At 35.1% G+C, this 16,074-nt stretch overlaps 1 protein-coding gene across 3 annotated transcripts in view; it reads left to right on the top strand.

Moving 5' to 3' along the window:
• The window catches only part of RIC1 (RIC1 homolog, RAB6A GEF complex partner 1), an 86,548-nt gene that overhangs the window by 49,930 nt on the left and 20,544 nt on the right, over nucleotides 1–16,074 (top strand). For 2 of the 3 annotated variants that reach the window (XM_034774326.1, XM_034774325.1), the window contains exons 7-16: nucleotides 61–152; nucleotides 2,945–3,033; nucleotides 4,882–5,026; nucleotides 5,571–5,619; nucleotides 8,319–8,471; nucleotides 8,851–9,054; nucleotides 12,043–12,081; nucleotides 12,311–12,421; nucleotides 13,132–13,221; nucleotides 15,547–15,707. In XM_034774326.1, the coding sequence (XP_034630217.1) occupies nucleotides 61–152; nucleotides 2,945–3,033; nucleotides 4,882–5,026; nucleotides 5,571–5,619; nucleotides 8,319–8,471; nucleotides 8,851–9,054; nucleotides 12,043–12,081; nucleotides 12,311–12,421; nucleotides 13,132–13,221; nucleotides 15,547–15,707 (1,133 nt within the window). The remainder of the gene's footprint in view (nucleotides 1–60; nucleotides 153–2,944; nucleotides 3,034–4,881; nucleotides 5,027–5,570; nucleotides 5,620–8,318; nucleotides 8,472–8,850; nucleotides 9,055–12,042; nucleotides 12,082–12,310; nucleotides 12,422–13,131; nucleotides 13,222–15,546; nucleotides 15,708–16,074) is intronic. The other variant, XM_034774328.1, reaches the window with a different exon arrangement.

The raw sequence follows: 16,074 nt of genomic DNA, 5'->3' as shown, positions 1-16,074 counted from the left end.
TTAATATGCTGCGTAAATAACATCTCTTGAAGCCTCCTTTTTTTTTAATCCCCCTTGCAGCAGCTCCGTGGTGTTTGGGCACAAGATGTTTTTGATGGAACTTGTGTGGCAGTAAATAACAAATACAGATTAATGGCATTTGGATGTGCTAAGTAAGTTCTATATTGCTACTCTAAACGTCTAATGGGAAAGGTTTGGGGGGCTTTAATGAAACATAGACACAGTTTCCTGTATTTAGTACTACCTTATAAGAGTACAAAGTTGCATTGTTGGAATTTGTAAACTAATGAATAGGTATTCCATTGTAGGTTTCATTTTGCTGTGGCTTGTAAAGAAATGTCAAAATGTCTTAAATTACAATATAATGAAGCAAAGCCCCACAAGTGAAGTGTTTTTGCTATTTTTTTCTATAATAAAAATTAAGCTGTAAGCTTACTGGAGGATAACAGGGGCATATTACAAAGTAAACTCTCAAATATAAATACCTCAGTGATACAGACTAAATATGGGAAATGCCACTGGTTATGGTATTTCTTTAATGTAATTTGCTATATAAATGTTTAAATTGGATTCTTTGTCACTTTGGGTGAGACAACAGGGTTCCCCATTTTCTCTGTTCCCACTCTGTTCTCAGAAAATCGTTGTCCTGAGTTTGTCTCATCAGAGCTGTCATTGGGATTTCTTGAGCGCACTGTGGTTATTGCTTTCTCCCTGCATCTTAAGAGCAAACCCATTTTTACCAATAAAGTTTTTAAAGATTAAAATTAGTGCCTTATATTTCTTGGATGAGATTTTTTTTATTTAAATGACTGAATTGCCTGTTTTGCTTTTTTGAAACCTTTGGTTTCTACAGTTTTAGAAGAGTTTAGTAGAGTTGTAGAAAATTTAAATTAATTATGGATTAAAAAAATTATAAGCAATGATGGGACTGCACTTTGTTACTAACAATGGAAATACAAATATACAAATGAAAGCTATTTAGAGAATTTCTCCAACCGGATTTATTTTTAGCCATGTGGCCTGTACTGCTAAAACTTGAAATGGATTATCCATGATAATGATAATGTGAAGACAAGGTTTAGAGGGGACAATAAGGACTTTCTACCATTTTTTTAACATCCAACGATTCATTTTTTCCCCCCTCTAACTAGAAAAAACACCATGAAAAGATATAAATAGTGTACCATTCTTCTACTGATCTATTTATTATCTGATCTTGTTAGATGCTCAGCATCCTGGACTGCCACTGAAGTGCTCAATTTTACATATGATAGGATAGTTTCAGTACAGTTTGTGTGTATGTTATACTCTTTCTCCCAGTAAACATTGAATCATTTGAGAAGTACACCACTATGAAGAGCAGAAGAGAGACTTATTCCAACTGGCAACTTCTTTGATCGAAGGAAGTGACTTCACTAATGTGGTTCTTGCTTCTAGTATTTTTTTTTTTTTTAATTTTAGTTTACATTTTTACATGACTAACTATAAATACATTATTTCCTTTGTGGCAACTACCACAGAGTAAAACTCTGAGCTGTGCAGCTAATGGACACTAGGATGTACATGTAGATTTGCTCTCTACAAACACTCCAAGATGAAACCATATGCACCTTGTTTTTTCACCACATCTGAACTCCTGTTTTTATGCTTTTTTTTACCAATATTAAACAATGCTGTTTAAAACTAAAGGGGTTTTGCCACTCCTGTAGTTTTCCTATTGTTTAAAAACATTTGTCTATTTTCTTCCTTCTATACTTAAAGTATAAATGCAACAATTTGTAGAAAAATTATGTGAGGGAAGAGGAGTCACTGCCAGTGCACTAGCAGTTGTACTCTGATGTTTGAAACTGTCACTTTACTCACACTTCATTTCCAATTTAAAAACTTTTTAAATAGGCTTCAGGAGCAGGCTTCTCAAACTAGCAGGATTGGTTTGGAATAAGATGTGCGTTTTTAAAATCAATAGGTCTAACACGTGACTAGAGAACACACATTATAGCCACTATTGACAGAATACTCAGTTCTATAGTATAGAATGTGAGCTGAGAAGAGATACTTAGCAAATTTGCTAGGTGGCTGGGCACCTTCTTACATTGAAAAGTTGAAAATATAGAAACTCTGATATGCTAAACTACTGTCTCGCCCCTCCTCCTCCTCTCCATTTCAGTTCTCCTTGTTGGGTATAAATTTGTCTCACCCTGGGGTAGCTATTTTCAGAGCAAATTATAAGAATTTGGGCCATTTGTGGTTTAGTCTTCCAATTATCTGTCTTCTTTTGGGCATATATTTAATTAAATACTGTTGTATTCTTTTAGTTCTCCTTTTATGGATTTGTTCTAATTTTATTTTATTTTATTTTTGAATAATAAAGCACCCTTTATATGCCATGGGGTAGTACGAAACAGACTTCTGACATCACAATAAATAGTGCATCAAATGAAAAGGTCTTCCATGGGGATTATTATGAACTTGGAATCCATGTAAACATTTACAATGTATAGAGTGTTTTCATTGATCCAAATAGTATTCAGTGCAGTGGTAGTTTCATAAATGAGTCCTACATTTCATGTTTTAAATGTTAACTGACAAAGTGTATCAGTCTCCAGTCTGCAAGAAAAAATTTAATCCTAAATATCAAGAACTTTTAGTATTAACAAACATGAATATTTTACTGGTTTAATAGCAATTTAAAATCTCTCATGTTTAATTGTATAATTATTTTTGCTTTGTGATAAGAATTTAACCTGTTAAATATGGTGTAAACTTGAAACTGCCTTTTTTTTAATCTGCTTTTAAATACATTGGTGTTTATGAATTATGAGTCAGGCACTTTTGTGAACTGAGGGCCCCTTTTATACAATCTAAATATCAGTTTTTACATGTTGTAAGAGTTACTTAGGTTTTTAAAAGTGTTTGAGCATAAAATGTGTGTCATCTCTTCCAGTGGCTCTGTGCAAGTTTATACAATAGATAACTCCACAGGAGCCATGCAGTTGTCTCATAAGTTGGAGCTGACACCAAAACAGTATCCTGGTGAGTTCTCATATGCTAACTTTCTTACTAGAGTTTGCAGTTGTGTTTTATGAAGATCATGCTGATTTTATGGAACATGTAAAATTGTGTGAGTGTCGTGATGTTTCTTGTAAATATTCTGAAAACACAACGTAATGCTCGTTAATAATTTTAACTATCTTTATGCTATGATTTCCACACAATATACACAATTTAAAATAGAACATTGATTTTTTGTCACAGTGATTTGAAAAAAACCCTCATTTTGTTCTTTCATGTTTTGAGTCTACACATTATTGCATTTTTCAGGAATTAAAGAATATTGCATATACTATCCAATACTAGTAAACATGTTTATTTATGGTAACAAGTTTGTTTTATTAGTATGCTTTTACTTGTGTGTGCTTATGTTGGTCTCCTGGGTGCTTTTAATTGACTGATTTGGATATAGTAGTCTTGTGAAATAAGTCAAAAGTTTGCAAATGAGGTGTGGATCTCTTATTTAATAGCTTACTTTAGTAAGATTTAGATAGGAATGCTTTAGTGTTTTCCTTTAAAAGATGTAAATCTTGGTATTTTACATGTTACTTTTTTATTAGGTTTTAAGTCCCTCTGCTGGCCAAGTGAGAAATAACATTGGACTCATTGTAGTAGAAAAGTTGTGTTCTGTTTTTAGGTCTTCCTTAATTCCTCTCTATGAATCGTCTGTACAACAGCACAAGGTGCTCTGGCTAGATAATACACAACCTGAACAATACCAAACTCTAGTCTTGCTTGACCGGTGTATTTGGATGTTGACTTTGAATACAGGATTCAGACTTCCCTTTCCTCTTTCTCCTTTGATATAAATGCAGAACAAAATCCTCTTTTCCAGTGCTACTCTGATATATTGTAAGAGGGACATGAAGTATTCTTTGTCAAAATGTGTAGTGAGTAAATCAAGTGGTAAGAATTTGCATAGTGGACTTAAGACAATTCACAACATTTCTATGTAGTTCTATAGAAAACCTTGCAGGATCTCCCAAATTCTAGCAAAAAAATGCTCCAGGAGTCCAGTGCACTTGAGTTGACTGCTCTGCGATATGTTACTTGAACATTAGACACTGTAATTTTCCTCACAGAAGGCATAAAAAATATGAACAGACCTTGTGGGGAGGCAGGGCCGGCTCCAGGCACCAGCTTAACAAGCAGGTGCTTGGGGCGGCCAAGGGAGAGGGGTGGCACCTGCGGCAATTTGGGGGTGGCAGGTCCCTCACTCCCTCTAGGAGCAAAGGACCTGCCGATCGCGGCTTTTTTTTTTTTTTTTTGCTTGGGGCAGCAGAAATGCTGGAGCTGGCCCTGTGGGGGGAGAGAGATGAAGAGGTAAATATGTATGCCTTATGATTTGTACTGGTCCTAGTACAAATGTTTCAAGAACATGTCATCCATGTGAAGATACGAACCTTGTAATGCTGCCAAGGTCAGTGGGGACCAAGGATGATCTAATGAGTTAAGTGCTGATTGTATAAGCTAAAGATGCCTTAGGGCAGCTGTAAACTCTTAGCTTTCCAAGATATTCTTTTCAGAAAGTAGGGAATTATAAATATATTCCCTTTGAGTAGGTGTATTCCCACCCCTCATGTACTTCAATAGAGAATTCCCATGATTTCGATCAAATCTTGGGGAAGAATTCATATTGTGGTGTTCATATAATCTTTTTCATTCCTTTTTGACATGCTGAGATTTGTGAAGCCGAAAAGGATTCTAACTCAGCAAATCAGAAAAATAACAAAGCATTCTTGTACTTAATACAAAGCTGTATGCACAACATGGTAAAAGCAGCTAAATCATTATTTTGAAGCTTTTCATGTATGTTTTCCTGTCTAACAGATATTTGGAACAAAACAGGACCTGTAAAACTGATGAGGTGGTCTCCTGATAACTGTGTTGTTATGGTTACGTGGGAATGTGGAGGCTTGTCCTTATGGAGCGTTTTTGGTGCCCAGCTTATCTGTACTTTGGGAGGAGATTTTGCGTGAGTAAATATATCAGCTAGTTACAAGAATTATGTACCTTGAAAAAGAATCTCTGCATTCTTTCGTATTTGACTTCTCAATCACTGGACAATTCTTTAAATGATCGATTAGTAGCTTTAGATTATTTTCTTGAGCTATTTTGTGCTTCCCTAGAGGCCAAAAAACACTGACTCAATTTAAGCAAGGAGGAAGGTTTGAAAATAACAGTACTGCCTTTTTGAGGTAGTCTGTGTGGCCAGCAAAGCTCATCACCCTAAAGAAAAAACTATAAGGAAAATATTAAAATCCCCTTTACTTTCTGTAAATGGCATGCTACATTTTAACAGCATCCACTGTAACCAAAAGCACGAACTTGGAGAGCTCTTGCACTACAAACAAGTGGCAGTGGCTTTGCATGTAAGCAGTAGCATGAATCAAATAGACCGTATGGCTTGAGCCTTGAGTAAAAATATAAATACTAAGACAATGCTGACATAGCAAGATTTTTTTTTTTTCTGTGAAATCAGTTTAGTTTCAAGTCAAACTTATTGTGTTCTATTTTAGTTATCGGTCTGATGGTACCAAAAAAGACCCTCTAAAAATCAACTCTATGGTAAGTACAATTGTAAATAGCAACACACTAAGAAGTCTAGTTGATTCTCATTTATATACTTTTTATTAGAAAAAAAAATGCAGGTATCCCAAACTGTTTTTTCAATAAATGTAACAAGTAGCTATACTGTTTTGTTTTGTTTTTAAAAACAAAAACAACAAAAACACACACAACTGTTAAGTTTGTCTTAAACTAATTACTGGGCGTGTTTTGATATGCATACTTAACCATAAGAGGAAGGCTTTATTTTGGTTTTACTCTTAATTAAGGATGAGTAAGATAACTAGATGAGCTCTGTGGCTTAACTTTTTATTTCATGCAACTTGAAACAATAAATAAACCTCTCTACCTCAGAATACCTTGAGACTGAAAACTTCATGGCCATAACTTTATTTTTTCCCTTAAAGCTCTTTATAAAACTGTTTGGTGACTTTTTGTTTTAACACAAACAGAAATTAAAAGTATAGAGCAATTAAAATAATTCTTGATGTATCTGTATTGTGAATTGGTCTGAAATTCTGCCAGTCTGAGTCAAACTTTGGTAAAAAGAAAAGAGCTGATGAAATAGCAAGGCTCCTCTCCACTAACTGTGGAACATCTTGTACAGTTTAACTGAGGTATTGTTATGTTTAAAGTCTTAACACCATCAAAATTCATATTCCATTTTGTATGTAGCTTTGGAATATGTACCACAAAATGGTTGGGGAGGAGGATGACTTGTTGCTGAGGCACAGGCCTGGGACATGGGAGACCCAGGTTCACTTCCCTGCTCTGCTATGTGGGATCTTGGGCAAGTCACTTAGCCTCTCTCTACCTCATTCCCATCTATAAAATGGGAGTCCTAGAGAGGAGCCCAGCACCATAATTATGAAAATCACCCATTGAAAATGTATAAAAATGCCATCCCTGCAACTGAGTTGGTCATGGGATATGTGCAGACATCACAATGGTATAAATGTCTATATATTGTTAGGAGGAGATGGCATACTAGCTGGGTTTTCTGAAAGTCTAGGATGAAATCCTGAAGTCAGTGGGAGTTGTCATTGACTCGGAAGGGGCAGGATTTTACTGTTAGTTTTACGGTGTTTTATTAGGGATTTAAACCAGCAGGCTAAACAGGGTTTTTTGGGTATGAAGCCTTTAACATGTGGACTTCTTTAATAATTTGTTTTCTATTTAGCAAATGTTACATATATACTTGTCCTTTGACGTTCTAACTACAGATTACTATTCATATTTATGAAATAGGAATATAGAACTTAGACATGGAAAAGATCTATACATCTGAGTCCATCCCCTGCCAATGAAGGTGATAATCCCCTTACATCGATCATATCAAATATATATTTTAGAATTCATAATGATAAATCTTGGAAATGCGTTGCTTCAAAAGGATCTAACATAACTGGTGCCTAAAATGCCATTCAGAGCAATGGGGCATTACGGTGCTAAAACAGATTTTTGCAGACTAACGGTTAAGCTAAGTGGGAGACAGATGCTTATGCAAGAGATACTTTGTTAATTTTAATATTGGTACCGTTGTCGGTAAGGTGCCTATTTTTCAAAAAAGCATTTCAGAGTTTGAGAGTAGTTAAAGTGAAGATAAACATGTTTCTCCAAAAGTATCTACCTGTAACAGATTTCCAGTCTTGGGTTTGTGCTTCCTAGCATGACACCTGGCAGAAAACCCCAATTGCTTAGTGTTAAAGCCACTGGGTCCAGCAGGTTTTTTCATGCACTATCTCTGCAGTGAAACCACAGCAGCTCTTAGCACTGCCAACCAACTGTTCCTTTGTTACTGCAAATAATGGGAGATCTTCCATTGGTTGATTGGTGCAATGTGCCTTCTGTCCAGGCACATGTTTACTAATTAACTTGGGCAATGAAAATGTCCAGTCTTCTGTATAGCTTTTCTACTGTCTCCTGCAGAACATTTGACGTCTGCATGTATTTTAAATGCAAATAACTAGCATTAATGCAGCATTGAGGTTGAGAAATTAAACACAAGAGCCTAGAGACAATAAAGAAAGATTGCTCTGCAAACATTAATCACTGTCTACATTATATTTTTTATCATAAAGATCGATCGATAGATGGATCTATATGAAGGTTTACTTTTAACAAAAAAAAACAACACCCAAAATCAAATGCTGGTGGTGACTGTCCAGTTATTGACTTCGAGTCATGGTATGTTCCTATGCTGTCTGCTTTTCAGTTGCCTCTTGCAGTACCATTTTTTAAACTTTACCTTTCTAGAAATGCTTTTAGTGCTTTTGAAAGACTTGATCTGTTACAACTGATACTGTATACAAAATAAAATTACTTAATATAAACTATATATTCATAGATCACAGGGATATGTTTAACAGATCATTCACCTACATACTTCCTCTTAAAGTTATAATTTATGGGTGCTTTAATCTTTTTTTTTAATTTTTCCAAATTCTATATTCTCTAGCTTTTGCATAGAGAAGAATTTAAACTGGGCACTAAAATGTCTTCCCTGCCAGGAGTAGCTATGCTATATCTGCTGGAGCTGCCTACTTGAAAACTGCAAGCTATGGGAGTTCCCTGCCAGTCTTATGGCTGGCCCAAGACCTTGGGCGGCCTGTATAAAGGAGTTCCTGTATGTTTTGTTTTTCTGACAGTCTAAATCAATTAAGTGATATTTATTTATTTTTTGTTTTGCATGTGTTCAGAGCTGGGGTTCAGAAGGCTATCACCTATGGGTGATCGATGGGAATTGTTCTCTGAATGCAGGGTGTGATATAGATACCAAGAACGAAGCTCATCAACTTGGTATTCTGCAATTTCAGTTCATCAAGAGTGCACTCACTGCTAACACTTGCATGGTACGTGTTCATAGATGGATCTTACTATTTTAGAGATTATCCCCAGTTTTCAGATAACCTTTTTTATGTTTCTTCCTTTATAAAATGAAACCTGATGTGTTTTCCAATAAATTGTCATGTTTGTGTATATTTCTCTTGTCTTAAGTGTCTTTCTAATTAAGCAAAATCGGCTTTTGAAACAGGAGATATTTTGAAAATACTGCTGTATATGATCATCCACTGTTTGCTATCTCTACAGTATATTGCTGCTTCAAAGATGGAAGAACTGCCTTAAATAGTATTTTTCTTACTGTTGGTTTAAGTTGGACTCTGCGAAATGAAGTGTTCTGTGTTTATTTAACTTTTTCTATGCAGTAACTTTTCTTTTTTTTAAATATAGAGTAACCAGGAGCAGGTCCTCCTGCAAGGAGAAGATCGCTTGTATTTGAACTGTGGGGATGCAACACAGGCCCAGAATCCCAGAAGTGCTTCAGCACACTCTGATCATAAGCCCATCAGGGAAAGGGGCCCATTTTTGGAGGGCAGTTTAGATTCTCAGGGTTTAAGCACTTTATTAGGACATAGGCATTGGCATGTTGTACAGGTAATTCTCCATTTGTTACTCAAATAGTATTTTTGCACTTACTTGCTATCACCTGAACCTGGTGGTGTCTGTTTTTGTTTTTATCCTTTCTGCAAGTATTGTATTTGTTTCATATAGTGTGAAATCTCCTTGCCCTCCTGTTTCCTATTGCTTGCTCCCACGATACAGCTTATTCCCCGAGGGTCAAAAGAATTCTGGCTGGCCTTTTTTCCTCCAGCTGTGGATTCTCATCCTAGCCAATCAAGGGATTAAAATGCCTTTTTCTGACCTCATATGAGAGAGCTATTTTTTCCCCACATATAAATTCTTTCCTCCTGCCCTGAAGGAGCATTGGGGATGTTGGAGGTCCGAAATACTCTGTAGAATATATGAAGTTTCTAATGCCCATATAGACAGATTTAAAGATTAGTCTGTTGCAGACAGCTTCAGGGTTTTGGCAATACATGCAGACTGTTCGTTTAGATGAGGAGTTGAAACTACTTTATAGTTTCATAGCTTGCAAGAAGCTGTTTCCAGAAGGTGTTAAGTCCAAAGCCCATCAGGCTTACTCATTCCAGCAGTGAGGAACAATTTAGATAATTTTGAATCCATAATTTTAAACACAGTTTCCTGCTTACATATCTGCTTTATGGATTTCACTAAAACTGAGGATGACACTTTAGTAAAATTGACAGGATTTAACTTACTGTACGTGCAGTGTCTACATCAGCATGATTATCAGGCTGCATTAGGCACCGACATCTATACCAGGTTCCAGATGCTGTCAAAACCTTAGAGATCCATATACCAGCATTAGCCCCCTAGTGTTTTGTTTCATGTGCCACTTACTTTTTTTTTTTGTATACTATCTTTATGAAAGTTTTTTTGATGCAGTACTTTCCACAGATTAGAGCACAGGTCTGATTAAAAAAGCCTCTACGCCCCTCACATCTTTCCTGGCTTTTTGGCTTTTTATGGCTAATTACAGTCATTAACCCATGATATTTTACAAACTGATGCCTTTTAAAACAAATAATCTGCAGGACCTGGAGAGTGTTTATGTGGGTTTCTAATCTGACTCTAATTTAGAATGTATCTGCTTCCCTCATCTAGGGAAGCAGTTTCATTTGAATTATGGTGGCTGATGGTTGTTGCTCATATGATAAGAGCAGTAGCGCCAGTCAGACTGTCCTAGTAGACTTTGCACAGAGGAATTTGGTCCTTTTCTTCTGTTTCTTCGCTGCACTCAGAAATGAAAAGGAATGTTACACAGGAGAAGAACTGTAGAATAAACACCGATCTAGGCTGAGATCTGTTTAATAGGCCTTTACACACAGGTAATAGGAGGAATACTCAGACAACTGCTGTCTTCACTCCCATTGGCCTAGTTTATCTGCTGAGGCATAATTGCCAGTTGGTAATGAGTAGTAAGAGTGTAAGGAAGACCAGACAGCATACTTGATATTAGAGAAATGTATCCAACTGACAAAAATATCTTCATAATGGTTTAACTTGTTACAAAAATACAGACCTTGAATCCTTTCAAGAATTGAATGATCTTATTTGGTGCTTAAAGCAAATACATTTTTCTCTTGCCTAAAGTCATTCAAGTTGAAAGTTTACAAGGTAAAAGTTTTCTTGAAGTACTGTGTCCTGCAAAATAGCTTTGATTGGTTTCTATTTAAAGAGCTACCATATCTTCTTATGGACAGTAAAACTTAATTTAATAAGACTTTGGATCATTCAGGTAACAATACTGAGTAAGTAAACTCCCTATCTGGAAAGGAGCTGGAGACTTTTATAAATTGCTTGTATTGAGTCTTTTAGCTTTTGCTGTCGTTGGTGGTTATCAATTCAGTATCTTCCTAAGTTCAACCTTTTTCTCTTTCAATGCCAGCCATTTTCCAAACCCCTTGGACTTTCATGTCAAAAGAATCAAAAGTTAAAATCTAACTCTGGAAGACTTGTTCCTTGAAATTTATAATTTACCTCAAACCTAGGTTGAGACAGTAGTTGGGTCTTGTGAAATGTTTACCTGATGGGTTACAGTGACCATCCTAAATTTGTCTGAAATTATGATTAATATCCTTATAAATTGCAGATGGGAATGGAAGTCTTCTCATTATTTCCCAAGTAGAATAATTTGAGTTTTAGCAAAAAGAAACTTATTGATATTCCATACTGAATCTCATTTTTGTCTGTGGCAGAAGTTGAAGCCAATTTAAGACAGCTAGGTAACTGACCAAGAAATGGCATCATTGAAACCATAAATCAAACTGCAGATATTTCAGACAACTGTATTAGAGAACAAAATCCTTCCCTTCCCTATAGCCATAGTTCTAGTTACTCTTCTTGCCACTAGTTTGCTGTGCTGCAGTTTGTATACAGACTAATAGAATTTTACCATGTTCATTTTATGAGATAACTTAGCATATACATTCTGTACAAAATAAAACTATTCAGGAGTGGAAAAAAGGCAAATTAATTGAGTCAGAATAGGTGTGTTTTTTTTTCTTTTATGTCAGTACAAATCCAAGAAAATTTGATTCCTGGAGGTGATGGCTGAAGAAACCATGCAAAACAGATGATTTTACTGAATGGAATCTTCCCTTGACAACTCTTCAATTGATGGGAAAAAATCAACTGCTTGAAGGGGAAAAAAATCTAAAAAAAAAATAGTATTTTACCCCTGTAACTCACTATTAGTAGATTTTTACATATTTTAATCAAAGCAAAGAAAATCAGAAAACAAGCTTAAAATATGTTGTTAAAATTGTTTTCTAGGGTTTATACAATTCTAAAATGTATTGGAAAGAGTGGAGTGAGGGAAGAATTGTGGTGGTGAAAAAACTCCAGTGGCTGTGAACAAACTAGAATGTTATGGAACTAAAAATAGATAAAAGAAACAATGTTGACTGTGTATGTCCCTTAAAGTGTGTGAATTTTTATCTTTTCAATTTGTTCGGAGAACAATGATCTGTATTATATTATTATTTTTTTATATTTTAGATTCACAGTACATATCTAGAGAGCAACTGGCCTATAAGGGTGAGTTATTTAAAAATAGGTTGGTGCTTGATGGAAAAATGCAAGCATTAGGTTTTTATAATTGTTCTTGTTAGTATTGTAGAGAACATTAGTACTCAGACAATTTTCAAGTTTTAAGTTGATTATATTAATATTGCTAAAGTATTGATCATCTTGAATAGAAGTATGCAATTTTTGAAAGATTTCTGAACAATAGTCATGTTCCCCTCCCTAATTTTTGTCTGAACAGTTTTCAGCCATTGACAAGCTGGGGCAGAATGTAGCTGTTGTTGGCAAGTTTGGTTTTGCACATTATTCTTTACTCACCAAAAAATGGAAGTTGTTTGGGAACATTACCCAGGTGAGTGCTGACTAGTTTTATAAGCTTGTGTGCAATTTAACCAGATTTATTATAATCACAATATTTTGAACATATTTTTAGTTTTCTACCAAATCATATTTTTTCAAATGAATTTCTTGAAGACAGATTAGGGAAACTGGTTTTGCATGTCTTTTCATAAAACACATGAAAAGTATTATAGTTTGGAACAAACTTGGCAGTAAAATATATGAATTATAGCAAAAAAATTTAAACCTGGATGCCTAAAGTGAGATGGGAGTTGTAGATGCTAAGCACCTCTGAAAATCAAGTATGAAATCTAACTTTAGGCACCCAGAATTGAAAATTTTGGCCTATAGTGAAAAAGCAACTATGATTTAAAAAGTTGTAGATTTACTGCGTTCACTGATGAACCATATGTAGCACTTGGCTTTGTTGAATAGTTCTTGATAATCACATATCTATCTGACAACCCTTGAAGACTTATTTTTTTAAAAGTAGTGTCATACCTAAATAAGATTGTCCTATTAATAGTGATACTGTTTTTTATGTGTCATCTACAGGAGATTTTCTTTTTTATATGTAGTCTATAGGAGGCTCTTATGGTTTAAGTGTGTGTATAATTCTCTATGTATTAATTTATTTTTGTATGTATAAATTATGTGATTTGTGGAAATTTGTAAGCAGCTTATAACCGTTCTGACTTGCTTGATCTTTCATTTTATTTTAAGGAGCAAAATATGATTGTAACAGGTGGCATAGCCTGGTGGAATGATTTCATTGTTCTTGCATGTTATAATTTAAGTGACCGCCAAGAAGAGGTAAGGCATTCGTTTCTTCAAACAAGCTATTCAGTTGCTATCTTATTTTTAAATATTAGGCATGCTCAAAATTAATTTTGTGTACAGGAAAAAACAAATGTAGAACTGTGGGAATTTCAGCTAATATAGGTTTCTTTCCTTCAGCCCTTCATGTTTGAAGCATATTGAGTCTGCCTGCATCAATACCTCTTAACTAATCCTTTGTGGAAAACATTAAAAGCCATTTTCATGTTAAGAAAACATAAGACTATGTTCATCTTCCTTAGAAATGTGACACAATTTTGAGTGCTGACAGACGGGTTTTTGTGTGTTCTAAATATTAGGGCTGTTGATTAATCGCAGTTAACTCATGCGATTTAACTCAAAAATAATCACGATTAAAAAATTTAATTGTGATTAATCACAGTTTTAATCGCACTGTTAAACGATAGAATACCAATTGAAATTTATTAAATATTTTGGATGTTTTTCTACATTTTCATATATATTGTATTCTCTGTTGTAATTGACATCAAAGTATATATTTTTGATTACAAATATTTGCACTGTAAAAATGATAAAAGAAATAGTATTTTTGAATTCACCTCATATAAATACTGTAATGCAATCTTTGTCCTGAAAGTGCAACTTATAGATGTAGTTTTTTGTTACATAAGTGCACTTATAAACAAAACAATGTAAAACTTCAGAGCCTATAAGTCCTCTCAGTCCTACTTCTCGTTCAGCCAATTGCTAAGACAAACAAGTTTTGTTTACATTTAAAGGAGATAATGCTGCCCACTTCTTGCTTTCTGATGGCAATGTAAATAAGAACAGGCATTTGCATGGGACTTCTGTAGCGGGCATTGCGAGATATTTAAATGCCAGATATGCTAAACATTCGTATGCCCCTTCCATACTTCAGCCACCATTCCAGAGGACATGCTTCCATGCTGATGACACTCGTTTTTTAAAAAAAAAATGCGTTCATTAAATTTGTGACTGAACTCCTTGAGGGAGAATTGGATGTCCCCTGCTCTTTTACACCCACATTCTGTCGTATATTTCATGTTATAGCAGTCTTGGATGATGACCCAGCACCTGCTGTTCGTTTTAAGAACACTTTCATTGCAGATTTGACAAAACGCAAATAAGGTACCAGTATGAGATGTCTAAAGCTAGCTACAGTACTCGACCCAAGGTTTATGAATCTGAAGTGCCTTCCAAAATCTGTGAGGAACGAGGTGTGGAGCATGCTTTGAGAAGTCTTAAAAGGAGCAACACTCCGATGTGGAAACTACAGAACCCAAACCACCAAAAAAGAAAAATTTTCTGCTGGTGGCATCTGACTCAGATAATGAAAATGAACCTGTGTCAGTCCTCACTGCTTTAGATTGTTATCGAGCAGAACCTGTCTTCAGCATGGTCGCATGTCCCTTGGAATGGTGGTTGAAGTATGAAGGGACATGTGAATCTTTAGCATATCTGGCACATAAATATCTTGTGACACCTGCTACAACAGTGCCATACGATTGCCTGTTGTCACTTTCAGGTGACATTGTAAACAAGAAGCGGGCAACATGATCTCCTGCAAATGTAAACAAACTTAGTCTGAGCAATTGGCTGAACAAGAAGTAGGACTGAGTGAATGTGCAGACTCTAAAATTTTATGTTTTATTTTTGAATGCAGTTTTTTATACATAATTCTACATTTGTAAGTTCAACTAGCATGATAAAGAGATTGCACTACAGTACTTATACTAGGTGAATTGAAAAATACTATTTCTTTTTTTTACAGTGCAAATATTTGTAATAAAAAATAAATGTAAAGTGAGCATTGCACACTTTGTATTTGTTGTAATTGAAATCAATATCTTTGAAAATGTAGAAAACATCCAAAAATATTTAAATGATATTCTATCATTTAACAGTGTGATTTATCGCACAATTAATTTTTTTAATCGCTTGACAGCCTTACTAAATATAGAGGCATGTTTCGGGAAAATGTTGTATAACTCTTCAATTGGGGGGCGGGAGAGGCTCAGTGTGAATAGGAATTTGGATGAATATTTGAGGAAGGTAAAAGAACTTTCCTTCGTTCAAGGTCTGCAGTTTTAGAATTGATCCTCTTAAATTTTTTTTTTACGTTTTGTTGTTGATATAACTACCGTAGCACTACCAGTTAAGCACTCAGTCAGTTTAGTATACAATTTAAAATTGCTTCCTAAAATGTTTTGCCATACCACAAAAATCCATGAGGCATTAATGAATCTGTTGTTGAAGTATTTGTTACGTTGATGTTTGCAGCAAGAGAACTCTTGTTTAAACCATTAATTGTCCTTACAGCTAAGAATCTACCTGCGAACATCCAATCTGGACAATGCATTTGCACATGTCACCAAAGTGCAGGCAGAAACATTACTACTCAGTGTCTTCCGGGATATAGTAATATTGTTTAGAGCAGATTGTTCTATTTGCCTTTATAGTATTGAAAGACAACCTGATGGGTGAGTACAACTGAAGCAAGTCTATAAAATCATTTTACCACATTTTTATAGTAATTAACTCAGAAATATCTCCTCTACATGAGTGATTTCCTTTCATAAACTGTTAGTCTTAAGATTAATCAAAGGCTTTGATAACTTCTTGAGATAACTTTTCAAAATATGACATCCATTAGTAGCAATTCTATCACCTGTGTGTGCAAATGATAATGCTTAAAATGTGGATGCAAGGGTTTGCATATTTGGAAGTTTGCATGCACACATACTTACCCAGAGATCAGAGGGGTAGCCGTGTTAATCTGAATCTGTAAAAAGCAAAAGAGGGTCCTGTGGCACCTTTGAGACTAACAGAAGTACTGGGAGCATAAGC

The sequence above is a fragment of the Trachemys scripta genome, chromosome 6 (assembly GCF_013100865.1).
Source record: "Trachemys scripta elegans isolate TJP31775 chromosome 6, CAS_Tse_1.0, whole genome shotgun sequence".
NCBI lineage: Eukaryota > Metazoa > Chordata > Testudines > Emydidae > Trachemys > Trachemys scripta.
The sequence above is the reverse complement of the archived record's forward strand: the minus strand, read 5'-3'. Positions and strand labels throughout refer to the sequence as shown.